We start from the raw sequence: 21,166 nt of genomic DNA on the forward strand, positions 1-21,166 counted from the left end.
CATGCAGATAGAAACCCGCTGAGACTTGTTCAAGGCTGTTTGCTGTTAGTCAGCTTAGTGCGATGGATGCTGGTGGATGAACATTAGCCTTCATTAATAGTCACAAAACAAACTTTCCTCTGAAACAACCTTTGCCTGCGTTTATTGGGATCACGCGTTGCGATTTGGAGCTTCTGTTAATAGAGAAGATTGATGGCGCAGTACGAGAAGATGAGGGGAATTACTTCAGGGCGAACACAGATCCTGAACGCTACATATTTGTATGTATATTTATTAAATAATACACAGAAAGAGTCGGACTGTACTGATGCTTGAGGTTTCATGAAGATTTGTGTTTCATGTGCTGTTTGAGAGTCTCAATGCAAATGTTGCGTGTCCACTAACGTGTTTGAGTGTGTTTGTGCTTCAGGAAGCGCCGATGTGCTGGGAGATGTTTTTATCATTGACAGAAAATACTTCAAATTGACTGAAATGAACAAGCATGTCTGTCACCTACCCAGCGGGGGTGTTGTTGTTTAATCTGGTCAAAATCATGCTCAACAATTTTTGATAACAGGAGATTATCAGGTTTGTGATGTGTTGCCTTTTGAATCATGTGTCTCTTTTTGCCATTGATTAACTTGAAAATGAATCCTGGCAAAAATGATTGCCAATTTCTTTTCCAAACAATCTCTCATAATCACAGAAGGTTTCTTTTTACAAAGACACGCAGGAACGTGACGTGCAGACAGCTTCAAGTGATCTGTGAATGGAGCAGTTAATTAAATTAATTAAAGATGATTGCGATGTTTTTCTTTTTAACAAAGTATTTAGGTGCATCAACAAGATTTTGTGGTTGTGTGAGTTACTTCATGTTTATACTTCTTCCTCTTGATGCCTCGCGGTCGTTGCCATCATTCTCAGGCTACCAACTGGAGAACTGTGGACTGGGTACCACAGGTGCCCAGTTTCCACCATGGTGCACATACTGCATGTACCCAGCTATTATATGTTACATTACTTTTGTTGAAGGTGGATGTCTCTGTTAGAACAAGTTGTGGTTTGTGATTTAAGTTTGTGTTTTTATATTTTCTTCATTGTCAGGCTATGGTTCCGTTTAAATCACAAATGAGTCATTCCAGCTGAGTCTCCCGACTGGAAGGTAGAACAGTAGTTAAATTCAGATTAAATGACTGAAAAATAACACGATTTTGCAACCATTTTTTCCCCCCAACCAGTTCTTTTTGTTTTTTTCTGTTTAGACTTATTGTGGGGACTCACAACTGTGAGGAATCGTGGATGGTTTTGTGAGGATGCCAGAGGGAAGATTGTCCTTCAGTGTGATGTCAACACCAGGTGCCTGTGCAGCTGAGGACCAGAGTCCTCCATGCTGCTCTGCCCTGTTCACCAGAGGTGGTGTGTCTCTTGGCTCCAAGCAACAATCTGACGTGCAGCAGGATCATCGGCGAGGCAGGAGCAGACTTCCTCAAGCAGTTGCTGGAGGAATGTATGTACATTGTTTCTTTTTTCATATTTTCTTTAGCATTTTATTTTAGGGTTAAATGTGATGGTTGTACTTTTTGAGAGATGAAATACTTTAAAGGGTATCATAGGAAGTTTGATTACATCTGATTTTTTTTTTTTTAGGTTGTCTTCCTTGACTTTCCTCCACGGCTCAGCGTTGACGTGGCTCACCAGAAAGCTCTGCGCCTCCTGTTTCAGCACGTATCGGTATGAGCATTTGTCTCTTGTGGTATTTTTTTCCTCATTTAAAGGATTTCAGGTACCTAAATCGTGTATTTCTGTCCAGTTACCTTTATGTATCAAGAGGAAGTCTGTAAATCATTGCATGCGAATGTGATAAGTGTTTATGCAAAAGTAACTGTATGCCTTTAAGAATATTAAATTTCATGGTATGTCTTGTCTTAGTTGGGTTCTGTTTTGCAAAAGTGCTACACTTACCATCTGTGTGATATACGTCTTTTTGTAATTGACAATCAAAGTCGGCTGTTTGCTTTGTCCATTGATGTTTAATGTGTGATTTGGGGAGGTTCACCTGAGTGTCCCTGATGGGGCCGAGATGCTGGTGAAGTTGCTTGTCTGTGCTGCTAAACCACCCGAGACAGAAACCCAGCTGGATCCAGACCTAAAGGCCCAGACCCAGATGTGACTGGTGCAGCCCACCTCTGGATGGAGGGAGGAACACGGGAGGAAGCGGACTGGGATGGAACACATGGAGTCCACCACCTCAGAGATCAAGGGGTCACTGGCATTGGCGTGACTGATGAATGATGTTTTTAATGAGATGAGGAAGCAGAATGATGAGAAAATCACCTTAACCTGTATTTGTTTCTTCTTCTTTTTTTTTTTTAATCAAGCATGAGAGCCCCCCCAACTGCTTCATCTCCAGACAAGATCATCAGCAGTGTGGACAAGCAACGTCAGGATCCTGCTGTCCCTCCTCACCACCTTGTTCATCATCCTCATCAAGTCCATGAGACTGATACAGAGAGACCAAGGCTGACCCTCTCTATGTTGACCAGCCTTTGTATCTGGCAGTCCTAATGAACCGAAGGTAGCCTTGGTGATGCAAATCTCTTCAGGTAAGTAGTATGTATGTTACTATGGCAACAAGCTAATTACATATATATAATTTTATTGTCTTAACTTACCAGACAGACGAGAAGACAGATACTCTTCTTTCCTCTGCACTGCATCGGAGGCCCTCAGAGACACACACCACAACGTAGCTTAGCACAGTGAATGGTAGTAGCTGGGAAGTGCTAAATGAGTGACTGTGACTTAATCTTTATAGTTAAAACCAACAATTTTTTTAACACATTAAATCTACAATGACCCACTCCTCTGAGGTCTTTTCCATGGGGTTCCCTTTTCCTTCATTGCAACAGCATATTTACTATATTTTCATGACATTCAGTACCAAAACACACAATGTTTTACCTTTAACACACTCCTGAGTCACTGCAATACCACAATATTGATCACACATACACATCAAATGGTTTTGCTAACAAAGGTTTTCTTTTCCCCAATGTCATTAAAAAAGCAAAACGACACTGGTAGAGGTACTCCCATACAAATTGGATGGGGTTCAACTCTCTGCAGTGTCCATGCTTATTAATATGGCATTATTTACCACATCAATACATAACCCATGTTTTTAATAAGCAGTCATTTATTTTCCATAGGTTACTTTGGTTTGCTCCTGACAGCTGAATGAGTTTTCACAGTCTTCTACATTCTCATTATCGGCCTTTCTTGTGCAAAATAAAAGGAAATCTGCAAATGGAACAGGCAGACGTCTCATTTTACAAGGCAAGTGGTCGTTCAAGTGGAGCTATAATGACATGGGCTTGCTCCACTGGTTGTCTGCTGCGCTTGATTGCAATCATTCAGTTTATTGTTGTCTTGAGTGAATGCTATAAATGTTAATTTGCATAACCTGAAGCTATTTGTTTGAGCTTCAGAACTATTTATTGAAGCTTTTTTTTCCCAGCATAAATGTAGGTAATCCCATCGGGGCAACCAAATTAAATAAATGATGGCTAATGCTGAAATGCATAGTATTGATTTTCATTTTAGCATTACAGTGAGGGCCAAAGCTGCATTGCACATTTCTCCTGCCTACCACCCTCACGCCTTTAAATCCCTGCATGCACACAAACACCACCATGTGGATATCAATTTTTAATTTTCATCAAAAAGCATAAATTGCTCTATTTCTTTCTTTCACAGGAAAAAATGATATCTTGCTATGGAGTTGGAACTTGGCTGGCCATAAGTGTAGAATTAACTGTTTTTATTTTATTTTTAATCTAGGAGGTATGCACACACACACACACAAACACACACACACACACACTCAAACACACACACAGCTATGAAAAATCCTCAAAAATTATTAAGAAATAATCCATTTGATTCATCATTTATATTGTAACTGTCAGTTCCAGCAGCCAAACCAGGCTGTCGCCAACAATCTGAAATAGTAAACTCAAGAGAACTTCAGTGCTGCTCAGTCGCTGCTACATGGAACCGCAAATTGTTTAGGACCGGGTGAGGAAATGTTGCTCTCCGAGGTGCTGATCAGCTATGGAGCAGAGGAACTGTCCTGGGTCTCTTCAACTCAGTCCTGAAAATAACCTGTATATTCAATTACATTTACTGCTTCTCAGTTTTGAGTAGATGCTCCAAGTGAGTCTGTACAATGAGATCTACTTAAGCGCTGTAAGTGTGAGTTTATTCCTCTCCAAGTTCTGTATATTGCTCTCTGTGCTGTAAGTATGGCAGCTGCCAAAGTTAAGGTTTAGCCACTTTGATGGCTGCTGTGTTTAATGTTTTGCCAAGCTGTGTTTGTGCTTTTGCCAAGACAATAAAACTGCATTTTAGTGCATCTTCAACTCCCAGCCTTTTAACTCCACTTGAGTCTTCATCTGACTATTGTTAACAGGCTCATTTGGAGGTGCACTCTTATGACCAGCTGGAAGGAGACGCCAAGCCACACATAAATAAGTGGCTCTAGTTGGTCTGGTTGTGCGTGGGAACCTCAAAAGAGATAAAGCACATTTAAAAAAAAATAATGTTGGCAAGCCTTTCTGTCTGAAAATGACAAATATACATAGATAAAAATAAAGCCTGGTTTATGCTTCTGCATCGCGGCGACGCCGTGCCTCCATGTGGACACTATGGCGTAGCCTGACATGCACCTCCAAAAACATCCTGACTACGCGTCGTGACGTGAACGTCAAGGACTGTGATTGGTCCGCTAAGAGGAGGTCGCCGAATGCATGAAGACGTGGAAGAACCTCCGCGACAAATATGTGCGTCTCCGGAGGAAAATGGCCACAAGAAGTCATGTTTGTCATGTTCAAAGTTTACAGTTTGATTCATGAAAGCAAACAGTCGTTCAAAGAAAAGCACTGGACTTTCTGTTTTAAATAGTTTTGTTTTGGAATCTGACAAGAGCCCCCCAAAACCATACAAACAGCCACACCCCCCAGCGGCTTGGCGGTGAATTGCAGAGCAACGCATTCCCTCGACGCAGAACTTCGAATGCTCAATGACGGCGTAGGGTCTACGCCTTCGCCGTGACGCAGAAGCATAAACCAAGCTCACTGAATGTGTGCACACATACGCACAACCACCCACTCACTCACACACACACACACACACATCATTTAATGAATATGACTGTTAGCACGTTAGCAATCTCTGCTAATAGAGTGTGAATGGATGGATGCTAACGTGTTGTAAAGTGTTTTGAGTGATTGGTGGACTAAAAGAAGGTTATGTGCCTGTTGTAAGTCCAGAAGTTGTGAATTTAGGCTTTGCCCTCTGAGAGCTGTCACTATTTAGTTCATCACTCACCTGCATGGACAGTTGAATTTCTTGTTCTGCGCCCATGGTGTCCCACTCAGGTCCAAACCTGCCATATATAATCACTGTGTCACATTAACGTCGCTCCCAGAACAGCTTTTTCTTCAGCCCATGCAGTGAAAGGGCCTGGATGTTAGAGGGCTGTACCAGGGCTCATAGAGTCTGGAGTTACCATTCATAACTCAAAGGTATGGGCCCGTAAGAGCTGTCGCTGTGAGGGTAAAAGGTCCGAGCTGAATTCCCTCTGTGATAGTAAACCAACACCATCTGGAAAGGTGGTCCAATGAGACCTAATTGACTGTCATAGATTTTTCTATTACCTTAAAATTAAATACTTGTACTTCTAGCCACTACACTGCACTGTCCCAAAACGTTAATGCTAGGCTACCGTTTTGAGCTAGCATAGGAGCAGCTAGCAGCCTGCTGGGAGAATGTTACCCCAGTGTAAACAGCGCCAGGACAGATCTTACATCCTGGAGAGGGGGTGCTGGTCCAGCATTGATGGGCTCCGGTGCACACTTCTGGACTACATTATCTTCTCAAGCTGATTGAATTGATAATACTTAAAAAAAAAAAAAAAAAAGGGAAATCCCGATGAGAAAATGCATAGGATGTTTTAAAAGTCACGCAACATTCAGAAGGGTCTGTATATCTTCATACTGCATTCAGGACAAATGACAGACAATTTTATAATGCTAATTATAATAATACAATGTATCATACAGATTCACAAGGTACAAAATACAGTAAATTCAAATTATCAAGGCCAAATTTGACAGCTAAATAAAAGTTTAGATGCAGGTGACGGTACAACATATATGAGATCGGTGAAGGTCAGAGTAGACAGAGGAAACAAGCCAATCAAGGACAGTTATAATGGTCTGGGAGTAAATAAAAGTGCTACCTGAGCAATAATTGCGTTTGTGTGTTTAATAGCCACTAAAACAAACACTTTCTGCTCTCCTGACCGTGAGCTGCCAGCGCTACTTTGCTGTCAACACAATCTGCCGGTTTGCCTCTTGAATTGGTCACAGTTTTAGTGAACAACGTGTTTTTTTTTTTCTTCGTCTTCTTACGGCTTTATCGGTGTTCCGCTAAAATACAATGCTCAAGAGTTCCCAGAGTGGATAACAGCTATAACACTAAAAACCTTAAATCTTCACCTGCAGATGGATAACTGATCCACAATGGTGCAGTGGAGTGTCGCCCTCTGAATCATGACTTTAACCTAGAAAATGTGGTTTCCCATACCTCTAGAAATCCTGTGCACAGCGATGGCAGCCATGTTAATCCACTGTTGATCTACCCCAGGATCAAGATGTTCCAAAATCAATAACGCCATGAAAGCTTGCCTTCTGGTCTCCATCACATCCTTTACATTCTCCCGTTAATAGCGTTTGATTCTAGGTTACTGGTAGTCTGGTTTGCTGTCAAATGAATGTTTAAAAATTGATGTTATCTGGATAGGTAAAAAAAATAAAAGACGAAAAAATCGTTGAGCTATAAGCGCAGTATTTAAGCTAAAGGATGAAGAGGTTTTATATGGAGCCCCAGAGCGGCCATATAGAGAGAGAGAGAAAGAAAGAAGCATCTTTTAATGTGTTTTGTTGACACGATTTGAATCGTTTGTTTCAATAAGACTGGATGGTTTCTTGCCAAGATTCTATTGATTTGCGGTCCAAGGCTTTGATTCATTTGTGGAAAAAAGTTACGTCACATGACCACAAATGTATTAAATTATGGGAACAGGATCATATGTGTGGCTACAAATGTGTTACATTTTTGGAATAAGTTGCATTTTGCGGACGCAAATTTAATCAAATTTTGGCGACAAGTTTTAATTCATGGCCACAAATAAACACACTGGGGACACATTCCATCTTTTTGTCTCAAATTCCTCATATTTAGGGAATTTATATCCATCTATTTTTCTCTCTGTGTGTCTACTCTGGGGTTCCACGGTGTCTTATCCTTTTTGAAACAGGATCCTACATCTTCGAATGACGCCACCTAAATATTCATGCGGCTGTTTTAATCCTATTTCTTTTTATACTCCCCACTTCACCTATCCTCAAATAACTCTTATTTCCTCTTGTGGGTGTCTGTCCGGCAGCTCTCACCGGATGGGGCTGGACTCCAGTCCATATTTTGTGTCCCGCTTTGCCTTGCCAAAGCCAGTACATCTGATCTGAACACGGAGCGCTCCCTTCCACACGGCATTTCTACTTCCACGCAGCCACCGGAGGCTCCGTCTACGGAGCCAAGCGGACTCAACACGCCGGGGGACGCGCAGCCTGGATTCATGTGGCACCTTCATACTCTCTTCTGCGGCTTCGGGGGACTTTTACTCATCCTCCGCTGCGATTTAAACCCATATTCCTCTGGGAAATGTGTTGCTAGATACTAACGCTCTCGCTGCCTGAGTTGCAACCATTCAAGGTCCAGTCATCAAAGTACCTGCGGATCTACTGCGGGGTTGTAGTAGCCCACCAGCGAGAGGGATACCGCAGAGAGCCTTCACCCAGAGGGAGCGTCAAACAAGTGAACAATGCTCAGGCTGGAGACCCTCATTTGCACTTTTTCTGTGCTGTGCGTTGCAACTAGAGCAGATGTTAAAGCCAACTGCACAGAGGTGAAGGAGGCTTGCATCGCCAGAGGCTTCAGCTTCACACATGTTCCTCTCCTGGAGATCCCAGGTAAGACTCCAGCGAGGACAGCGTCACTTCCCCGCAAATAAGTCACGCAGCTGCCGGATGGGAAAAGTTAAAAGGAAAAAAAAAACAAAAATCAGAGTTTGATAGTCCAACTCGACTGTGGTGCAGGGGTGAAGCGCATCATCATCATCATCGTCAGTTTTACACTCTCGAAGTTGAAGATTTGCAATATATATATATATATATATATATATATATATATATATATATATATATATATATATATATATATATATAAATATAAAATCACGTGACCAACATCACCATCTCTTGAACAGTTTGAGTTGAAAAAGCTCTCAATTAATTTGTGGCTATTTGGTTTGTTGTAATGCGCAGCTACCGGACGCAGGGGCGTCACACAAGCCTAGCGTGTGAAGGGCAGAGAGAGAGAGTGTGTGTGTGTGTGTGTGTGGGGGGGGGGGGGTGTGACATTTTCCAGTATATTGAAACTTAATTTGATGAACTGATTAAATTGAGGAACTGAGATCTACAGGCTTATGATGTCTCATTTCCTCAGTGGAGGTCTGAGCTCTCCCAGTGCTGCCTCACTTCAATATGATGTTGTTTAGCCATATATTTGAGGAGGTATACCTTCATATATACAAGACTATTCATACCATGCATACCTCTGCCTGGTCGACCTCAGACAAACTCAATGTAAAGAAATGCTCTTTGTTCATTTTAAAAAAGATCCACACTGAAATGTAACGGATCGTCTTTGGGCCACGCTGCACCACTCTGCAAAGTTTGCTGAAAATAAGCAGCATAGGTTTTTTGTTTTTTTGTGCGTAATCCTGCTAAAAATCAGATAAATGGCACTGATCACATGACCTTACAATGTCACGGTTGAGATGTTTTCAGTCACAGTGGTTGGGAACAGATGCGCTCATGATACTTTAATCAACCCTTTTTTTTGTGTTGTGAGAGTCATCACAAGTCAATTCACATATCCTTACCTCCCTCACACTCATCAACACCTCTAATCATCGTTATCGTCTCATTATTGGTCTGACATGGTCGTATAAAGGAGGAAGCAAATCTTTCCATTAAATTGGAAGACATTTCCATGCAAGAAATCCTAAACAAACAAAAAAAAACGTCATCCAAGACATCCAAGATTTTCATCTCGACCTGGAGATACGGTATTTAGTGTGTGGTTAACTATGAACTGTAATTACACCATAGACACAGTAAAGTCCCAGGTGTCTCTCCAGGTTGTCACTGTGATGCTTCAGGGCCAGAGATTCTCTCTATAAAGCAGTAAATCTGGCACACGCGAAAGGCAACATATTAAGCATTTGATACGGGCGCACCTGTTCAATGACGGGTTGAAAAAGTGACTGATTAAATCATTTGGATCCGTGTCACTGACATCACAACTAATCTCCCAAATGAGTGCAAAATGTAGTCTCTCTCATCTCTGAATGATGTCACCCTGAATAAACGCCTCTTGATCAGCTTGTGCGAGGAACTCATTCGAGACGTTATCAACACCTCAGCAAAACCCACAGGTGAGGCTGATGCCCTTCAGGCTCGACGCCTCACGGTTTCTCACTCACGCGAACCTTTGAGCTTGACTCAAGCGGAAATAGTGAGTTAGTTTTAGAAGTTCGTCTTCCGTTTGAAACAACGTATGAGTCAGGATTAAGAGGCAGAAACACGGCGCGGTGCTATAAATAGCATCCATTGTCATTTTCGTTAATCTATGCAGATTATTATTCAAGCATGACTGAGCTAATGTGAGACTTAATTGATTACACTTTCGATTGTTGACTGTTTCTATTTTATGTGCCTCTCAACTTTGTAGTATAACTGTGATACAGTGAAATAGACCCAGGTGTATATTACAAATTAAAAATAAGATTTACAGATGCGTACGATGATTTGTGCGTAATTTGGGGGACTCACATATGCGCACGCCCGCACCAAGACATTTTAACACATTTGAAACAGTTTTACGAACACACACACGAAGACCCGAGTGCAGTATGCGTTTGTGGGTCTGCCTGTGATTAGAGACCATGAACAACAGTCTCAGAATGCCGTATGGAAATGCAACCTGATCTGTGCCTGTCAGGCAGTCAGAACATTTAAGAAGAAATACTAAAGAATGTCACACATTTGGTGACATTTGTAGGTGCGGGAAGTTTATTTATTTATTAAGGCGAACATGATCCAGTAATGAAGTCTTACTTATTCGGGCTGCGATGTGTGCATTAGCATAGCGTTTGAGTGGAACGTCATTGTACACATTTGTACATCTTGTTTTTCATCCGAGGATCATGTAACACTCTTATGACAGATAAGAGTCTTGTTTTTGCTTCATAAATGACCAACGCTGTTGAAGTGACCATGAAAGGAAGAAAATGTACTGGAACACACCATCATGTCCTCATGCACACACACACACACACACACACACACACACACACACACACACACACACACACACACACACACACACACAGGTTGCGGTCTGAATATAGTGCTGCAGGGATGGTATTTTTGAAGCCCAACCTGGACATTATCATGATCACAGGTTCCCGTGACCAAAAGCCATTTTTTGCATTGGATTTTAGATTATTAGAAGAAGAAAAAAAAAAACCTGGCAAAAAATTTTGAGACTTACACGTTTGTTCAGCAAGAGCATCTTCACCAAGGAAACTTTGTGATTTGATTTTTGAAGCATAAAAGTTATTGCTAGATAAAAAAAAAATCGAATGGCGGGCTCTGATTGAGTGACGTCACATGTGACTGTCAAGTCACCGGCTGGATTTGCGCTGCTTTTGCTTTCGATGACGTTTGACATCCACGATGACCCCTGTAGTCTCAGTAGCCACTTGTTAGCTTACGTCATTCTAAAGACACGTAAAAAGCTTCAAAATTCACCGATTTGGAATTTACCGAGGTAATCTATGCATATTTTCCCCACAATAAAATAAAACATTGAAATATTCTGCCGAGCAGGTGCTACTGAAGGAGGCAGCAGAGAATCTTAGGTTCAAATTTGTGGACTTGTGGAACCATCTTATCTACATTGTTTGTGTCAGGCACGGCTCGGCCTTCAGGTTTGAGTCAACGGTAACTTTCACACTTGGTGCTCGGCTTCACTTCGCCGCCACAACGTACATTCATCTTTAATGACTGCGCTTTGATTCCCTGAAATCTCTGCCATCGCCAGATAGCCTTCGGCATCGTATTGTAGTGCGAGATGAGCGCGCCGCTTCAGATGTAAGATGCCTTGAAGACCACGTTAGACAGAGAATTAGGCAGAAAACACAAGATTTATCCAAGCAAATGACATATATGGGCCATATTTGACTGACATGATCTATTTAAAGCCCCGTTAAATTCTCAATGAGATCTGTGTCTGGACGGTTTCTTTTCACCATGTCGCATGCGCCATTTCTAAGTGTGTGTTTTGTTTTGTTTTTTGTGACAATTTGAAATATTTAGTTACAGCAAACTTGATAGAGAGATGACAGCTGTGTGATACTGCAGGAGTTTTGTGCTCAGCACCACTTTTAAAGCTCAGCTAACACCAGGATTCCTGGGTTTTTTTAGCTGTGTCCGGTCAAAGAGAAGGAGCCAGGTCAGGTGGACTGACAGCAGAGGAGTCAGTGGTATTGACAGAGTTATGATCTCACGCTGTCAGTGGAAGTTAAAAAAACCACACACACACAATAGTAAAAACTTATGGAGTGGTCTAAATCCACCCAGCCCCCCCCCCCCTTTAACAGGTTAGCAGTTAAGCAAATTCATTCCATTTGAGCCGCTTTAAAGACAAGTCTCCTTTGCTCTAGTTAAAGATCAGTCCTGCCGCTGCTGTCTCAGTTTGCACCCAGTGGATTACCCAACGTCTGAGACAAGATGGAGAGATATGGAAAATGAGTCATACGGCAGACTGCTGGATTCAGTGGCACTTCATAGTTGGTCATATTCTCTGCTATCACTTGACTGTTTACTCCCAGCCACAAGATGGACATGGGACAGAAATAACGGCGCTGATATTTTATTTTATCCTTGGCTGCTTGCGAGGCAAATGATCTCTGCTGAAGCGTGTAATGTGCGCAGGTTCTGTACTGTCATGTAATGGCTTGGAGAGGATTAAAAAGGCTAAATGGGAGCGCCTGCAGAGGGAATGGCCAGGTGACTTTGATACACCACAATGACAGTGATGCCTTGTTCGATTATTGTGACCTTCCTGTCAGTCACTGCATTGATCTGGCTCCTGGAATTTAGATTTGTTTATGATGTTGTTGTTTTTTTCCCCCCTACTTTTATGCAGATAAAAATGATAATAGAACCTTTTGATGTCATTGTTTGAGTCTCAATACGGCAGCACCGGGTTTTTAAAGGCTGCCTTTGACGACATAATGTAATGTGAATCCGTCCTACTGAGAAGCGAGGGGGGGAAGAAGAATCCAAACAAATTATAATTTTTCCTGCAGCAGAGGGGATTTCTCAAGCGCTGCCTCCATCTCTGTCTCATCAATCATCCTCATGAATGCCAAAATGGCCTCATGATGGGCTCTCTCCATGGGTGTTCCCTCTGAGAGCCGCCGCAAAACATTGTGTCCTGCAAGTGTTGTAGGGTTGCAGCGTGGTGAGCAGAGCGACACTGTGGTGTTCACATGGGGCAAATTCAAATGCCGAAGGAGGGAAACACTTGTTTTTTTATTATATCTGCAGGATTATGCCCAAAGTTCAATATGAAAATTTGGGAAAGGGTAAATGTGAGGGAGATGTTTTTTTTCTTTTATAGTCACGTTAAGAAACATGCAATTTCCCGCAATGTGCTCCTGAAATAATATTTTCACAAATTTCTCGCTTTGGAAATATCTCGACATACGTGGCGGTTTCACCCGCAGATTTTCATATAATAGAAGAGCTAGAATTGGCCTTTATTTGCTGCTTTTCCTTCTCAACTCTCTGCACAACCTTGGCCGTTGAGTTGATGCTCCCAGTGGCATTTAAGTGTTTGTTGACTTTGTGACCGAATTTCACCAATTTCGATGGAGGAGTGTAGCCAAGGAAGGAGCGCCTTCCATTTAGAGGAGGTCTGTTTAACATAACAACAAAAAAAGAACTTTTTCTTTTTTTACATTGGGTTTGACTGAGTTCACCTTTTCCCAGTGCCCTCTAGTTTTGAATTTAATAAGATACAAATTGCTTTGCTACTGAATACAGTTTTATATGATAATATATGAATTGCAGCTGCGTTCAGGTACATCTATACCCACATGAAAGGCCCTGAATACCTACAGTAGATATCTGGTGTAGAGCTGACAGTCGCTCATAAATATTAATCCTTCTACTTTATTTTTAATTGTTTTCACATGAGATATTCTACTGTTTATGCACGCTTCTCTCTGGGTTTTGATGTGAGAATGGCTGTGTTGGAGGAAGAAAAAAAAAAAAGGTGATGCCACCTGTGCACCAGTAAGAGTTGGCAACATTTAAATCAAAATCTAAAGACAGAGAGGAGGTTTGCAGGTATTTTCTTCTCTTGCCAGGACCGTAAATCAAATCCGATCGGGTTGTTTTTGTTGAGCCTTGAATAAATAATAGCCAAGAATGTTATTTTTCTCTCTCTCTCTATCTTTCTCTCTCTGTCTCCCAACATTAACTTTTACTGTTTCTTGTTTGGTGATGAATATTTCAAACGTTCTTCAGACTCGGTTATTGTGAAGTGTGTAATAAGCGTTTTCTTGATGCCGTTTCAGCGAGGTGTCATCTTGATGCTGCAATGAATATGACTTATTACGTAAGATATTTACATACGTGGAAGGCTAAACTGATAACATTAGCCGACACAGATTTTCTTCATTTTTGTTTCTTCCATTTTAGTATGCATGCAATTCATATATACAATTTGATTTATTACCACATACTCACTGAATATTCTCAATAGAGGCTCTAACATTTGTTTAAATAGTGCTGAAAATGGAGGGTTTATGGCAGTTTTCTCCTTTTACACTTCACTCTGATAAAATGATCCAACTGCCAAAAGGAAGATATTTTCCGATGTGAGTTTTGATGTGTTTGGGTATCTCTGGGAAACTCATGTCTTCAGGGTGACGGTTTTTAGCAGCCAAAGTACTTTCTGGATAATATTTCTAAGCCTGAATCCCCCGTTTGACCCAAGCTCTGTGTTTATTCTGTCTTTGGCCTTCAGCAAGGTTCACATCCATCCATCTATTGTTCATAACCCCAGTGAGAGGAGATTTGATTTGTCAGTCTGGCAGCCATTAACACTTATGAAGGGCAATAAGTTGATGATCTTTTCAGCTGAGTTTCGCTGATTCCAGTATTGAAACAAAGTCTGCTTCTTGAGTTTGTGAGTACTTTAAGGTTCTTTAGTTTGTGAGCACTTTAAGAACTACAGAGCACCAGGAAAGCTCAAAACTCCACCAAGGGTCCTTGTACTTTTGCGCTTGGACCCGAAATAAAGCTGCAGGCAGCAATGAGAGCAGATGCCCTAAACCTGGTGGTGCTAGAGAACACACCATCCATCCATCCATTGTCTTCCGGTTATTCCTGTTAAGGGTCATGGGGGGGGGGGGGCGGAGCCTATCCCAGCAGCCTTCAGGTGAGAGGCGGGGTTCATCCTGGACAGGTCACCAGTCCATCACAGGACCAACACATAGAGACAGACAACCATTCACTCTCACAGTCACACCTACAGTCAATTTAGAGTATCAATCAGCCTCGTCCTCTCTTGATGTCTTTGGACTGGAAGCTGGAGTACCAGAGAGAACCCACACAGGAACAGGGAGAACATGGAGACTCACACAGAAAGATCCTGTGCCGGAGCTCGGACTCGAACCTGGAACCTTCTTGCTGTGAGGCCACAGTGCTAACCACTGCACCACTGTGCAGCCTAGAGAACACACACTTCCTGCTTATTACGGTGCTACACAGGTGAAGACAACACAGTGTCATTTCAGTGTGACTTGAATGTTTGTTGCATCAGGTTTACTTCCTCTAACCACTAGGTGGCGCTATGACTTAAATTCAGTTTGTTAATGTCTTCAGGCTGGGACCCTGGAAAAGTTGTGGAAATCAGTTTTCGGTTCTATGGCAAGTGAGTTGCCTTGCCGTGGTAACACATCACAAATTCTTAAGATGTTTTCAACCAAATTTGAGATGGACCTGATCGACCCTCACGGGGGATTTTAAAAAATCAACAACAACAACAAAACTTGTAATTGCCAGTTGCCAGTTGGCAATATGACTAATCTGCCCTAAAATTCAATCAGTTCTTCCTTGGCTCATTCTCCACCCCTCCACCATGTTTGATGAATATCAGCCATAGTTTTTGCGTAATCCCGCAGGCAGATGGACAGACAAACAATTGTACCGCTGACATAATCTCCTTGGTGGAGGTAATAAAAACACAAATACTTGTCTGTTGAAGTCCTTGATTATCGAAGCGTGTCCAAATACGGTAAGCCTGCCGTGTCTTGTTTATACCACCGATGAGCATCTGTTGTCATAGAGGTTAGTAAAGCAATGATGCTTTGAACACGAATGAACGTTCGTCAAACTCATTTGAGAGCGTGGAAAAACAAGGAAATGGATTGAAGTGATTCTCCCGAGACGGCGTGGCAATAGCTGTTTAATGGTTTAAGAATCATCTGAAACGTGAAACAATGAGCCCCCCTGTTGTCAACACGAGAATGAAGAGATGTTATTTTGATCTATTAGTATCTGTCAACAACTGTCCAATTAAATTCTAACCTGGAGCCACTGAGAAGGCGTTGTTTCATTTCCTCAATTTAGAAGCTGGCACGGATCCACTTGTTTGTCTCATTTCTCTTTTGACCAGTAATGGGACTATAGAGCGCACACATGCATCCTGCACGTCTGTTTTGTTTCAAAAATAGAAACACGACTATATCAGTCCTCTCAAAGTAACATCTGTTGACAAAATTGTACTGATACAGAATTATTCAAGCACAACCACTTCGAAGTAGCTCACACTTCCTCAAAGTTGAGTGGAAGACAGATGAGAAGTGCTTCTTTGGATAAAGTGTGAGAATGACAGCCTATGTTAAAGTTTTCTCTTTTTTTTTTTTTTTGCCTGCAAATTATAAAGTGCAGTCAGAGTTCTGAATTTGTAAGATTATAAATTGACAAGAGTAAACAATTTTCAGGATCTGCTTGCTTTTTTTCTTCTCGAGGATCAAATTTTGCCTTTTGGCTGTTACATATACTTTCCCCGACACCTCATCTGGCTGTCAAAACCATCATGAAACAAAGCGCCTGCCTCATTGCTGTTGTTGCATCTATCTTTAGCCACACGTCTGCTACCCCTGTCTTGTTGACAACGTCTGACTAGACATGACGTGCAACTGGAGAGGATGTTTGCCCTTATAGTACACCTTGAGGCGGGTTCAGCGGGGTGTCTAAGGAAGACGCCGTTGGGGGCTTTGAACTGAGTCCTCCACCAAAGCTGACTAGAGGACACCGTTAAAATCTGTACTAATGAACCAGCTGTAAATATGGAGTGGTAGGCAATGATCAGCCAAGGTCTCGGGGCTCTTCGGATCTCCAAACAGCCACCAGCCGCTACTTGTCGACTGCCGTGCTCCACTTAGCGAGTTGACACGGAGGAGAGTTGCTCACTTGCTCAGTTCTCATTCTGAGAGGCTTCTAGGCATGCCGCCCATGTGGATCGAATATCGACACCAGTCCTCTCATGCCTCCGCGAGGCTTTTTATTACATACAACTTAATAAATATCAAAGCCAGACATAGTGCTACATATAGTGATTATGCAGTGCTTGTCATTCCTAAATGTGCTGCACGCGGTGGTAGAGAAATCTATACATTAATCTTAGGGGCAATGATATTGTACCTTGTAGCACATGAATATTCCATAGCTATTAGCCTCTTGGTCAAACACATTGTACTTTCTTGTTTTCTATTTATCTTCTTGGCAGAGATTTATGCAGAGATCAAGTCATTATGTATTGTTTGCAGGGGATTGTCCACGTGGACAATAAAAATATAGGGCTGAAACTATCCGTAATTTTGATAAGTGAACAATGTTGTGATTATTTATGCCATTAAACATTAAGACTAAACATTTTGGTTGAAGTGGGTTAAAGGTGTAGTTTTCAAATCATCAGTAACACTCCAAAACCAAAGGATAATGCTCAGTTTAATGTCATCCATCCAGCCGTCCATTTTCTAACACTTATCCTGTAAAGGGTAGCAGGGGGGCTGCAACCTATTCCAGCAGCCTTCCAATGTGAGGCGGGATGAGCCAACATATACAGACAGACAACCATTCACTCTCACAGACACACCTACGGTCAATTTAGAGTATCAATCAGCCTCGTCCCCTCTTGATGTCTTTGAACTGTGGGAGGAAGCTGGAGTACCAGAGAGAACCCACGCAGGAACAGGGAGAACATGGAGACTCACACAGAAAGACCCCGTGCTCGAGCTGTGGCTCAAACCAGGAACCTTCTTGCTGCGAGGCGACAGTGCTGACCACTGCACCACCGTGCCGCCTAGTTTAATGTCATATATGACAAATTCCTCATTACAAGCTGAAGCCGTAACGTCTTTTTATAACATCAGTGATTCAGATTTCCCTTTGATTTATGATTCCCCCTCTGGGGTATGCAAAGTTAAGTATTATATGTAGTAGCCTATCAAAATCCTTCATCAAATATTAACCAGTTTTATTTTTCACCCATGTTCTGCACAGATCTACTTCTTTTCTTCATCTGATTTGCCTCTAAATACGCCCAAAGGCACCAAGTGGCCAGTCAGAGGCTGCAGACCTGCTAGGCCTCTTACATCGGAATAAAGTCACTTTAACGACCAGTTTGTTGCCTAACTTGCTCAAATATGGATAAATGGTTGAAACAACCTTGACTCACACCCATAGGTGCTTTGGAACCTGCCACAGTACAACAGTTGAAGATGAGTCCCAAAAGTCAAAACCTGCCCCGGCCAGCAGTGCTAGCCTAGCTACAGGTGGTGCTAGCGCCATCTGTGGAGCCAGAGGGGCTGCAGTGCAGGAATAAAGAGTGAAAATGTCTGATCTAGATTGAGTAAATTATTAATCTTGAAAGTATTCAGTTAGAGTGAAAACATTTTGAACAAAAAGACTCAGGAGACGATAACGGATAAAGATTTCTGAGTCAATAATCGTTTACAGGATGTTATGACGTAAATACGAGTCCCTGGAGTAAGATGGACCTGGTCCACAATCCGGCATGAAGCAAGACTCATATCCAGCCAACAGAAGGGTGTGTGTGTGTGTGTGTGTGTGTGTGTGTGTGTGTGTGTGTGTGTGTGTGTGTGTGTGTGTGTGTGTGTGTGTGTGTCCACATCTCTCATATTGAGAAGTATGTAATACTGGAGGTTTACTGTCAGAATCCTGGTCTGATACTCAAAAACCATTAAAAGTTACCACTTTTATGTATGTCTGCCTTTTTTTTTTTTTTTTACATTTGTTTTTGTGTAATTCCATTTAAATATTAATGTCAAGTTTGCAAAAGGTGTTTATGTCTTGTAAAGTGCATTAAAAAAAAAGACAAAAAGCACCTCAAGCAATCGTAAAAACTTTTTTGTGAAATTGAGGGAGTTTTGGAATTTGACTACTTCCATCCACCTTTTTACGCAGCAACATTTGCATTGAATGGATAAAATACATTCATGGGAACTCTGTAGCTCTATGTCAGATTTGTGAAGACCGGTTTTGAAAACCACTAGACAACCTGCTCCTGCTGCAGTTTCTTCAGAGCATTTTATAAGAAATGTTCACTACGGCTGCACATTCCTCTCTCAAAGAGGATATTAGTACATGTAAAAACTATATTTCAACATGAAACTGCAAACTGCTGGCTGTCTTATCATGAGCGCAACCTTACACACAGCAGAGGAATATCGTTACACGCACCAAAACAAAAAAACAAAACAAAAAAAACCCTGGCACATTTATGAAACTGTTCCAGCATCTTTATTCCTGTCCTTGTTCCCTTCACGCTGACTCTCCTGAGGAGGAAGAATACCATCATACAATGCACCGTGCTGCTTTTATTGTCGACTGTTTTATGTCGGTGAGAATTCATTTCCTCTTGAACCTGTCCTCGTTCACCCAAGGACACTTGCTTCTCTCTCTACCTGCATCACCCAGTTATTTAAAACACAAGCATGTCTTTCATTATGACTTCTGACACGACCCAAAATGTGAAGGGAATAGTGTCATTCGACTTTATTAGATGCAAGTTCTAACCTGAGAAGGAAACTTGGCTATTCTGTACACAAAACCCTCCAGAGACTTTATTAAAAGGGAAGACTGAGTGGAATACATAGATTTTATAGAGGCATGTCGATGTTCATGAATTCACTCTCCTATTATGAAAATTCCTCAGTGTTCATGCATATTTTTTTTTCTCTTTTTCTTGGAAAGGTCATCAGACATGCTATGGCGCGGTGTAAAGTGTTAAAAGGAGAAAAGCGTGTATTCCAACCGCAGTGTGTTTGTGAGGCTCCGCCGAACCTTTTCATTTACGTCTTCAGTCATTAGATATGAAAAGATTAAAGTAAGTTGTCATTTGTCACGTCGGACCCTGAATATGTCGGCTCTGGATGTGATGTTCAAAGATGCAGGAAATAAATAGAACATCCATCTCTAGTATGCGTATCAACCCGCCGACATATGCATTTCAACTCAACTAAACAAATGAATTTGTTCACTCATTCATAACCTGCCTTATTTGTCTGGATATATAAATAATACTAAAAAAAGAAATTATAAAATAAAATTAGCAGTGATATTTGCTGAATGTTTCCCCATAATAGTGTTCTTTTCATTCTCTTAATGTTCTGTGCCCTTCACGGGAATAAATGAGGTTTCTTTCTTTCCTTCTCTTTTATTTTGACCTTTATATTTAATGTTTGATATTTTGACATTCCTAAAATGCAGTGATATTCCATTGACAGGCTGTCAACTTTATTTGTCGGAACCGAATCGATCGTTTTGATCTCGTAGTTCGTTTTGGTACTCTGAGAGCTTTAATGCTGTCATCTTAAAATGTCTTGTAAATTATAGCATTTTGTTGGTATTTTATTTTGATAATTAAGCTTGCTCACTCAAATTCGTGGCTTAAATTATCTTTTTGATGTTTTCAGAAAATAGGTTTTTTTTTATTAACTTGTTCTCTTGAGAAAAAGGTTCAAACGTACTTATTAGCATGAAAACGGCTTTTTTTCCTCAAAATAAAAAGATCATTAACTCGCTGTCTCGGTTTTCTCGATACAACTTGAATTGACTCATTATCACAAGAAAGCAGCCGTTCATTTACCGATTATAATAGATAAATGAACCTGCTCTCATGAGGAAACATCCCATGTTATGTCATGATAATGCCATAATTAAGTTGTCATCTTGAGAAAATGGCGTTAAAGTAATTACCAGTGTGGTAGTTCAAAGCCTCTGTCGTCGTGGTGTATTTTGTCGAGCCACCAATCTTTCAGTTGGAGCACTTCACTGCCATTAAATGTTCAGAGTACATCGGTTGAATTATCATAAAACACATTTATCAGTCGGTGGTCGATACAGTACATGATATGACATTTCAGTGGAGAGAGCAACTCCAACACACTCTCCGTCGTCTCCGGGCAAAACCAACGTTGCTTTTATTTTTGAGAAACATGTTGCCATGATTAACAGCCTGTCTGGTTTCCTGTTATTTTATGAATGTGGCAATGGTGCGACAGGTATAGAACAGCAGTCTTCTCCTTCGTCACCTAGCTTATGTGTTGTGTTAATTCCTTGTATCGTGGGGATATCCCTTCTCCACAACAGCGGTAGCTTCTGCGAGTACTGTAGGGCTGTGAGCAACAGGTACAAACCATCCCCTCTTATTAGCTGAAAGAGTCCCTGACCCAGGAATAAGATGGATGTGCCCGCAGTGCTGGAGGGTAACAGTTAGAGAGAAAAGTTGCAAACCTCCTGTGTCCGGAGGGGGAAGCTCTATTCCCACGAGTGCGGCTGGCCAGGCTGGAGCTCACCTTTTGTTGTAACACACTGGAGTACAAGCTGTGTTG

The 21,166-nt window shown here is 41.6% G+C and overlaps 2 protein-coding genes across 4 annotated transcripts in view; one reads left to right on the forward strand and one right to left on the reverse strand.

Moving 5' to 3' along the window:
* fastkd5 (FAST kinase domains 5) overlaps positions 1-6,988 on the reverse strand; it is a 41,471-nt gene extending 34,483 nt beyond the window's left edge. Inside the window, exons 1-3 of one of the 2 annotated variants that reach the window (XM_086220564.1) lie at positions 6,628-6,988; positions 5,368-5,425; positions 2,652-2,704 (exon numbers count right to left, since the gene is read on the reverse strand). In XM_086220564.1, the coding sequence (XP_086076690.1) occupies positions 2,652-2,704; positions 5,368-5,403 (89 nt within the window). In that variant the 5' untranslated portion in view covers positions 5,404-5,425; positions 6,628-6,988. Of the gene's footprint in view, positions 1-2,651; positions 2,705-5,367; positions 5,426-5,846; positions 5,891-6,627 lie in introns of those variants that run through there. The other variant, XM_086220563.1, reaches the window with a different exon arrangement.
* Positions 6,989-7,328: 340 nt separating this feature from the next.
* Positions 7,329-21,166, forward strand: part of LOC147252309 (glypican-6-like) — a 92,876-nt gene continuing 79,038 nt past the window's right edge. For both annotated transcript variants that reach the window (XM_086220569.1, XM_086220570.1), the window contains exon 1: positions 7,329-8,072. In XM_086220569.1, the coding sequence (XP_086076695.1) occupies positions 7,925-8,072 (148 nt within the window). In that variant the 5' untranslated portion in view covers positions 7,329-7,924. The remainder of the gene's footprint in view (positions 8,073-21,166) is intronic.

The sequence above is a fragment of the Aulostomus chinensis genome, chromosome 12 (assembly GCF_037954235.1).
Source record: "Aulostomus chinensis isolate RoL2024-O1b breed Wild chromosome 12, RoL_Achi_v1.0, whole genome shotgun sequence".
NCBI classification, from domain to species: domain Eukaryota; kingdom Metazoa; phylum Chordata; class Actinopteri; order Syngnathiformes; family Aulostomidae; genus Aulostomus; species Aulostomus chinensis.